The 9,875-nt window shown below is 46.3% G+C and overlaps 2 protein-coding genes across 2 annotated transcripts; both read left to right on the top strand.

The window, feature by feature from the left end:
• Positions 1 to 385: 385 nt before the first annotated feature.
• Positions 386 to 3,385, top strand: LOC128721306 (tryptophan 2,3-dioxygenase). The gene is made up of 7 exons (XM_053815047.1): positions 386 to 414; positions 629 to 789; positions 887 to 1,020; positions 2,324 to 2,683; positions 2,754 to 3,003; positions 3,067 to 3,160; positions 3,229 to 3,385. The coding sequence occupies exons 1-7, from the start codon at positions 386 to 388 to the stop codon at positions 3,383 to 3,385; spliced, it is 1,185 nt and encodes a 394-aa protein (XP_053671022.1).
• A 918-nt stretch (positions 3,386 to 4,303) lies between these two features.
• Positions 4,304 to 5,577, top strand: LOC128722210 (cathepsin O-like). The gene is made up of 3 exons (XM_053816065.1): positions 4,304 to 4,773; positions 4,833 to 5,195; positions 5,271 to 5,577. The coding sequence occupies exons 1-3, from the start codon at positions 4,304 to 4,306 to the stop codon at positions 5,575 to 5,577; spliced, it is 1,140 nt and encodes a 379-aa protein (XP_053672040.1).
• Positions 5,578 to 9,875: the final 4,298 nt, after the last annotated feature.

Below are 9,875 nucleotides of genomic sequence, written 5' to 3' on the forward strand. Positions count from 1 at the left end.
CGGTCACGTTACGTCGACGAGTCCGAACGAGCTCGGAGGTTTTCCGCTGCTGATGACGTCACCTACCCAGCGGTGGTCGGTAGTGGGAAGAAAAGCGGCGGTGACGCGACAGGAGGATCCTCTGCGAATCCTTATCATTCGTTGGTCGGAGCGTTCGACCACAGACGAGGGTTTCGGTTTCAGTTGAGTTTGAGCCACCGAGCGAGTCGGATCGTTCGGAATAGGGAAAAAACCACGCGCGGTCACTTCGTTTACAGTCGGTGCTTCGTGAATTAAGTGAGGTTGGAAATTGGAAAAAAAAATACAGTGTGTGTTTGTTCGTGTTGCGAAATAAGGCTAGCAAAAGAAGTGATTTTTAACTGCAATAAAATCTGCTCTATTCGAGATGAGTTGTCCTATGAGAAGCGGTTTCGCGTAAGTTCAACAAAATGTGATCACAAACAAGTGCATGTGTCGGTCTCCAAGCGTGTAGGCAATAAAGCAAAAATGTGCAGTGCTTGCGATGACCCTTAGCGAGGTGTTGATCTCCGATTGCGAGCGAGATTAGAGCAGCTTTTTATTACCTAAGCAAGTTGCTTATTTTGTTTTATTTTTAACACCCCCCGTTGTTTTTTGTTTGGCTGTGCAGAGGAGATGCCGTGCAGGATGGACATCATCTAGGGTCGGAGGCCGGCATGTTATACGGGGAGTACCTGATGCTGGACAAGGTGTTGAGCGCGCAGCGAATGTTGTCCGTCGAGGGTAATAAACCAGTACACGACGAACATCTGTTCATTGTGACGCATCAAGGTATGTTCTAGTTGATCTAAGATCTCCTTGACATGGAGCTGATGATTTTGAAGGAGGTTTTATCTTGATGTACGTATCATTTTTCCCATCACGTAAGCGTACGAGCTGTGGTTCAAGCAGATCATCTTTGAGCTGGATTCGATTCGGGATCTCTTCAGTACCGAGCACATCGAGGAGTCCCGCACGTTGGAAATTCTGAAGCGTCTCAACCGGATCGTGATGATACTGAAGGTAAGTAAAGTCACCGTGTACGTATCCAAGAGAGATATCCAGACGAATGAAACAAACAGACGAGCACTTTGTTTTGAAAGTTCGGAGTTTGAAGTTAAAATGCCTTGGGGTGCTAGATGACTATAGCATAAATGCAAACTAGATATGAAATGCCTGTAAATGAACATTCTTATACGAGATATATATGAAAAAACACGTTGAAACCCTATTGAACGTCCTCTCCAATGGAGTAGGTAACTTCCGCCAACTCTACTAAATATCCTGCTCAACAAAAAACCACCAGCAGTGTCACCATTCGGAGCCTTGTTGCAAGCACGCTAAAGAAATGTGGCATAAGTATGGTTAACATGTATTCCTCTACTGCCCATGACCACCAAATCTACCACATGGCAATGGAGGACGCAATCCGATAGTGCCCTTCGAGCAGCAACCGAGTGCGCGCTCTCAACAAACTCCAAGCGTTTCCGCGGCACTTGTGCGACTTCTACCGGTCATGAAAACCGGGAAACATTATGCTGTGGTGTGGCGTAGGCGAAACATTAGACGCCAACACAACGGTTCCACCGAGAAAAGGGGAACAAGTTCGAGGTTTCGGTTTGTCTGAGAATGTCCGTTTGTTTGATTGTGTTTCCGGTTCCCTCCAGTTCGTCGGTGTTCTTATGCTTTCCCCCGGCTTATGCTGTTGCGAAGTCGACGCCTGGCGTTTACTCGAAGTTTCGTGGGAGACCGGCCGGCTCGTAAAATTGTGAAATTTTACGAATGTGCGTCCCCAAACTGGCAACGGGAAGCCATGTGAATGTTGGCACGCTGCCCAAAAGTGTTATGCAGGGTTGGCTTGAAATGTTTCGTGGCATGTAACGGGTATTGGGGTTAGTAGTAAAAGGGCTCTACTGTGTTGTGATGATAATGGTGGTCAGGGAAGCGAAGTTGGAATTTGATGAGAAACACATTTTTTGCCCATTCAATGTTGGCAATGATTGAAGCTATTACGGTTGTACTACGCCGACGAGATAGTGCCGTTTGATTCATTGTCGTTTCCATGCGTTACTCATAAATTGATACCCTACCCGTTGTGTTCTAACTAACTGGTTTCTTATCACAACGGGCAAAGATTTGACAAATAATAAGGCGTAAAACAAACCCAGAACATGTGCAAACCAGAATATAATCCGGATTTACCTCACCAATTCGTAGAACATGTTTTTATACACAATACGCAAACTAAAACACAATTTCTTCAGTAATAGAAAATTGAGCAAACTAAATTTAAACTTTTCCACATAACTGTTCTTCTTCTTCCCAGCTTCTGGTAGATCAGGTCCCGATCTTAGAAACGATGACACCCCTAGACTTCATGGACTTTCGTGATTACCTCTCGCCAGCATCCGGTTTCCAGAGTCTGCAGTTTCGTCTGCTGGAAAACAAACTCGGCGTCAAGTCGGAGCACCGGGTGAAGTACAACCAAAAGTACACGGAAGTGTTCGCGAGCGATCCGTCCGCGATCACGCGTATCGCCACGACCGAAATAGAACCATCGCTGGCGGATCTGGTGCAGAAGTGGCTCGAGCGAACGCCAGGCCTTGAACAGGGTGGTTTCAACTTCTGGGGAAAGTTCCAGGAGAGCGTCGAAAAGCTGCTCTCCGAGCAGGAAGCTAGTGCCAAGGTAAGCTAACATAGGTGATCCTTTGCTCAAAGCATGTCGTGTTAAACCATTCTTTATTATTTCATGACAGCTGGAGGAGTACGAGCATGTGCGCGAGTACCGCCTAATGGACATCGACAAACGCCGAGAGGTGTACAAATCCATCTTTGACGCGCAGGTTCATGATGCACTGGTGGCTCGCGGTGAACGTCGTTTCACTCACAAGGCTCTTCAGGGTGCCATTATGATCACGTTCTATCGGGATGAACCTCGCTTCAGTCAGCCCCATCAGCTGCTGATGTTGCTGATGGATATCGACTCACTGATCACCAAGTGGCGATGTAAGTAGGACGAGGATTGCAGACACACCGTCAGCTCTTGCTCACTATCGTATCTCTCTTTAGATAACCACGTCATCATGGTGCAGCGCATGATTGGCTCGCAGCAGCTTGGCACAGGAGGTTCCTCTGGGTATCAGTACCTGCGCTCTACTCTGAGGTATGTTAGCAGTGCTCGTATTAGAACGTCCTTTCTGACCTGTGTCTTTCCTTTCTCATGGTTTATAGTGATCGATACAAGGTGTTCATCGATCTGTTCAACCTATCCACGTTCCTGATACCGCGCAGTTCGATTCCACCGCTTACGAACGAAATGCAGAAAGCCTTGAACATGGCCTGGGGATCCCCTGCTCACGGCCCATTGCGCAACGGTTCAATGCATTGAGGCTGGATTTTAGCTCAACTAACCTGCACGCCATGTGCGAGCTGTAAACTGTGTGCAGTTCAACCCCTTTAACTTCCGTGTCTTCTCTGCGAGGTTCCATTTTATCGCAATGTCAACCAACGCGCGAAATAAATTATGAGATAATCTCAGTACTATAAATAATCTCCGATGGTTTTGCTTTATTTTTACGTATTTCGCACATCGTGGTAAGAAATTTTTGGCTCCAAGTGGTACGCAAATAGGCAAGATAAAACACTACAAGAAGGAGAGTTGTCATGATCAGATCCATTTCAACTTTTGCATCGCTTTAAGAAGCTTTCAAGTTCAGCTGTACTCAATTTATGGTCAGAAGCTACCCTACACATTAACACTCATACGAACTGTTGTAATTCGCCGTCTAATGCGTAGAAGAAGTATCAATAAAGAAGATTCTAAAAATAAAACAACAACATGAATTCCAATCCGGAATTCTACGATGAGCGATAAGCCTAAACGAATCATGACAGAGAAGAGAAAAAGAAAAACAGCCTTTCACGGTCTTGCACAACGCTCGGCAGGCCGTTTGAAAGTCCATTTTAAGGAAGCACATTTTCCAGGGATGATTTAACACCAATGCAGACTGGTTGCCCATTATGGTCAATAAAATTAACCTTCATCAGTATTTTGGACGCATGAAAGGCAGACATATAAAAAAACAACTCCGTGAACTCGTACTCGATAGGGCCGCGATCCGAAATCCGTTCATCCGTACCGAGCGCGCGCACGATGATGCTGTTGAGGTCAGGCGCGTGGTTGCGCGCTGATAAGAACTCGATCGATCGAACTCCAAACTGTTCATCCATCGGCATCGCCAGCCGGGAAGCAGCTCAGTGCAAGTGCAAGTGCGATCGCAAGTGGACGATCCCCAAACCAAACGCAATGACGGAAGTGATCGAGATGCTCATGATCATCCTGATCGTTACGCTCTGCTTCCTGATGATCCCGTTCAACACAAAACCAAGTGCGGTGATCGAGTCTCGCCGCAAGTTTGACGTGTTTGTGCGGCTGTACGACAAGCCTTATCGCGGGGACGCGCGCGAGTACGCGTACCGGTTTCAGATTTTCCGCGCTTCGTTGGCAAAAATTCGTCAGCTAAATGAGCGAAGCCGGGATGCGAATGACACCGCGATCTACGGCATTACGCAATACGCGGATCTGTCCGATCGCGAGTTCATCGCTCGCCAGCTGGCCGATCTGCTGCCGGACGAATTGTCGGCATCCGGGCCAAGAAGCCCGCACCAGAAGTTCGTGATCGATTCACGCAGTGCCGAGATGAAGAACGACATCATCTTCTCGCGGGCTCGCCGGGATCTACGGCTACCGGCGGACCTGCCACTCTCGGTGGATTGGTATGTGCGTGTGCGCGTGTAAGCGTGAAGATCGAGACTGAGATCGTTCTGTCATGTAGGCGTGAACAAGGCATCATTTTGCCGGTGAAGAACCAAGGCAGCTGTGGTGCTTGTTGGGCGATCAGCGTAGTCGACACGATCTCGGCGTTGGCAGCGCTTAAACGCAGTGATCGCAAGCTGACGGACCTGTGTCACGAGCGTGTGGTGCGATGTGCGGCTAATGGCAACAACGGATGTGATGGTGGTGACACCTGTCGATTGCTGGAGTGGTTGGCCGAAGAGAACTACCGCATCGGGACGGCTGAGTCCTGTCCAGAACGGAACATGGTTGAATCGGATGGGAATTGCACCATCGCAGGACGTGTGGATGGTCTCCGTCAGGATCTCAACAACACCGTTGTGAAGCGATTTTCCTGTGACGGGTAAGATCTTCAAGAGGTGTAGGAAAGGTTTACACTGTCAACTTCCACTGACATTTGTACCTTTGTCTCTCACAGATTCGCAAACGAAGAACATCTGATGCTGCGCCATCTCGCCACCAGAGGGCCGATCGTGGCTGCGGTGAATGCGATCTCGTGGAAATACTACCTTGGTGGGGTGATACGGTATCACTGCGAGTCTGAGTACGAATTGTTGAATCATGCGGTTGCTATTGTCGGGTATGAGCTTAACGCCACTGTTCCGTACTACATTGTGAAGAATTCTTGGGGGCCAAGGTTCGGCGATCACGGATACGTGAAGATAGCGGTTGGGCAGAACCTCTGCGGTATCGCTAATCGTGTCTCATTCATCGAGGTTGCTTAAGGACCTCGATCGTTTACTCTTTCCTGCGTACCTTTTTTCCTCAACACCTTAGTCGATTCAATCGAGAAGACGGCTGCATCAACATACTTATCCTTTCATCTGGTTTGTCATCACTAAAAGCCACAAATAAAAGTCGTTAGACATGAGTTAATTTATAGCAATTATCGTTTACTGTTCGGTTGTTGCATGTCTCCGATGCGGCAAGTATTTACAAATAAGTTTAGCGATTGTTTAGTTTGTTCACATCTTCGGTAGTTCGTGGGCTGTTCGGTTTTCATTTCCCAATTGTCCCACGTTCCACCGCTTTTGCTTTCCTCTTTTCATGTTACATTCGCTAGAATCGTCCTTGCGGTTGAACCTAAGTGAGTTTTCTTCGCCACCGTTCACTTACTTGCTCGAAACGCTTAATTTAAACTCTACACAAAACTTTAAAGCAATCTCTTAACGTAACGCGTTCACTCATCACCCGGCGAAGGATATGAAACGGAATGGTACGGGTGGTATGAACATCACGTGCACGTGGTGCCGATTCGAATATGACTGAGGAGCGAGTGAAAGGATCGTCGAAGTCTACGGAAATGTTGGATTATTCTAACCAAACCACTCCTTCTGTCTACGATGACACCGTGACTAGTGAAGGCGGCCAAACAAAAGGAGCTTAATGTCTCTTTTCTACTTTGCTTATCGCGTAAGGCGTTGATGCGTGTAAGTGCCTAAGGTAAAGGAATAAAGATGGCTGGATGATTTATACCGCTCAAAAGGAATGGACACGTAAAAAGGACGATCGATACTTTTCTTCGTGTACCGTTCCATGTTCTAACTCGTGCTTTTACTTTCCTTCTCTCTTTCGCTCTCTCTCACTAGCTCTCTCATACTCCCTCGATAGTCCGACAGTCTGCTAACTCACGCAAGTAACAACATTATCGTTCTAACTACGTAGTATATTTGTTTGCAGAAGATGAATGTGTGTTTTTTGTTTGTTATTATACTCGTTACGATTTTAATACTCTTTAATTTTCCTACTACCGCCCTAGCGCTGGTTATCTCATTGTCTTTCGTTTTGACGGAATGTGGTATTCGGTTGAGCGTACAATTTACGTCATAACATGTCCATCTTCGGCCCACTCCGGTGCCCGGGGCTTGCATTCGTCCTTCGTTTAGCTTAATGTATGTATATTAGAGATATATTTACGAGAGCTTGTGGTTGGGTGTGTGTATATATATACTATATATATGCATGTAAATATGGGTGTACATATCATGAAGTACAAGCTAGGCCCTTGTCCTTGTCGGACAGAACGCCGGGCAGCGGAAAGGATGAGTGGATAGGTTCAGGTGATCGACCGCGTAATTCGTTTCCCATTCACAAAATGTCCCCAAGAATAGCTAGTTACCCGTTAACAAGAATAGTTTAATCTGCCATCTAACCGCCTTCGTTTCGTTATTGTAATAGAATTCCATCGTGTAATGCATGTTACAGAAGGCGCGTACTGAAATTGCTACAGGTTGTTTTTTTTTTGTGTATTTCAAATGTATTATCCATTTTGATTTAATGATCGCTTACCGCCTCTATGTGTTATGCATCTGGCTTCGCAAAGCCCTACTCCCAACATCGCCTTATAAAAGTTGGTCTGCGGCTCGTCTCGATGTGTTTGGGTGGTGAAAAAGGCAGCCTTGCAAAGAAGCTGCCGTGCGACAAACGAAAACCAGGCATGAACTATGAGTGCGTTCCTTTTTTTTACAATGCAATGAGCTATGTGATCGCATGTACTTCCTTGTTCGTATATAAGGCGAATATTGTGTGAATCTTATGTTTCGTCCGTCCAGTAGAATCGTAATGTTTTCTTTTCGACATTTCTCGCCTTACACCTGTTCTCTTTGTTTTTCAATCTCAATATGTTCGTACGAGTTGATGCAATTCTGGACTCACTTGAGTTCTTTGCATCGACTGGCATATACATCGGCCAGCAGTCATTGCCGATCGAGGCTTAAATAAGCAGACAATTTGGCTGAGACCTTGCAAAAGGTCTATCTGCTTCGTGGTATATATGTACTCATCTCGTAATGCTCGTTTACATACCCACGGTGCATTTATGTCTACTCTTAAGATAGAGGCTTATTTTCAAAATATGCACACAACTGATCTACAAAGCCACGCATGAGTATGATCAGAACGATCAGAAAGATCCCTTGGAAACAAACTCAATGGGTCGGTTTGTTGGCGTCTGCTTCCGATTTTTTAACGGTAAGAAACAAAACGCTTGCCTAAAGTTGCGTGAGTATCCACTATCTGTTTGAAACTATAGATTTTCATCACAATCATTCACGAGCCAATCATGTTGCAGTCGCTACTTGTTGGACCATAAGAAACTGAAAACTTCAATCGATTCACACATGCCGTACGTTGCTGCATCGCAGAAGAGGCGACTAATTTACAGCGGTGCACAAACAAGCGACCAAATCTGACTTAAAATGTGAGCGGACGACGAAATAGATTGATAACACTACCCGATGCTACTTCCGGATTCAGTTAAAAAAAACTATCGTGCTCGGCGTGCGATCGCTCTACTGATAGTATCCCTTAGCTAACATGAATTAATAATGTCGTATTAATCGGTTCTAAGCGTTTACATCCGCATCCTACTTTCACTTCTTTCTACTACTCCCGGTCAATTCACTGTCATAGCTGTAAATATGATTTTATCTTCCGGATTTTGACGTGCTCCCTTTTGAAACACTGAAACACTCTTCACTGCCCTTGTAGTAAACGAACGAGAGCGCGAGAGCGATGCTTTTTTAATTTGTCTCCTACGTTTCACCGCTCCTCGCAAGAAAAGTGGTGCAGCTAAGAAAAATGATTGCAATAGCTTCGATTTTCCCGAAAGCGCCTATCCGCCCACCTGTCGGGGTAACAATTCCTTCCGCCCCGGTCCTTCCTACGATCGAATAACAACGGTACAATTGAGCTACTATGATACAGCGCCAACTAGGCGCACGGCAGAGTGTTGCCCTTTGACAAGAACTGACTTTTTCCATGGTTGTATAAAGAAGATAAAGACGCATTTTTCTCGCATTTTCCCAGCCCCATAGCTCGCGCTCACGTGCCCTTTGGCCTTCCCGCGTAAAGCGTGTGGTTGCGATAAGTGATGTAGTTGTAAAATTAACAGTCTTCCAGCTTGTTTCTTAGAGTTTCCCCAGCTCGTTGAGCCCACCCAAGCGAACTTTCCCGCGCGATCCACGCGCACTCAGGCGATGCAAAACGATAAAGTCGACAGTGGCAGGCAATGGAAACCATACGTGAACCAGCGCGCGCTGAGCAGGCGTTTGTTTTATGTCTCGTAGTGAATGTAAAGATGGCCGACGCCGCAAGGACTCGTTACCCGTTTGTTTTGGTTACCCCTTTTGTTCTTTTAATCCTAGTATGCCGCGTCCTGCGCTGGGACCTTGGCCAAGATGACCGAACGCACCCTTCCCTCCCCTTGATTGCCTTGCTTCGGGTGAAGGACGTCGTCACGTCGACGATGTGACGGGTGTCTTCGCCTACTGTTGGGAGCTACTTTTGGGAGGGAACAGGCGGTCTACTCTCATGCGAAAAAATAGCTAGAAAATGGGAAAGGAAGGCCGTACAAATGAATGGAAAGTAGAGAAACGGTGTATAAAAAGTCTAGCCGATAAAAGTCGGTGCGAGTGTGTAGATATTAGCAGTATTCTTTCCCATCAAATACCTCAACCGTTGCTCGATCGCGTAGCTTTGAAAACTTTGCCACAATTGGTCTAGGATCCCTACGTGCGCCTGTGCGATACCAGCTACTACTAGAAACGTTTCTTCTACCGACATGATGTGCTATCGTAATACAGTCCAGTCGCTACGTTTTTTGTTCATTCATTCATTTTTCAATCCGCAAACGATGAGGATGAAAGTCGTAAAAAATAAGAATCAAAATGTTTAGTAAATCATCAAGAATTACTCAGCTGGAAACCACAAAACCCTGTTCGCCTGTCAGCGTGACGTGAGTCGTCCGTTGCAGTTTGTATGTGAGAGGTGGCGCCATCTGACGGAAAAACGCATCACGCTGCGATCTGTCAGCTCGAAAGGAAGAAGTAGTGTACAATCACAAAACAGCAATGGCGTCCTTACAGCAATGGCGATAGGAAAAGAGCTTTTCGTCCCTAAATCGATCGACTCCATCTGCGCGAACCTCACGGATCTAACCTTGTTTGGCAAAATAGACATCTGTGTACAAACAGAACCCAGCTACTGATTGTTCCGAATGCTGCAGGTGAGTCTTGCCTTAAAG

Source organism: Anopheles nili, chromosome 2 (genome assembly GCF_943737925.1).
Source record: "Anopheles nili chromosome 2, idAnoNiliSN_F5_01, whole genome shotgun sequence".
NCBI lineage: Eukaryota > Metazoa > Arthropoda > Insecta > Diptera > Culicidae > Anopheles > Anopheles nili.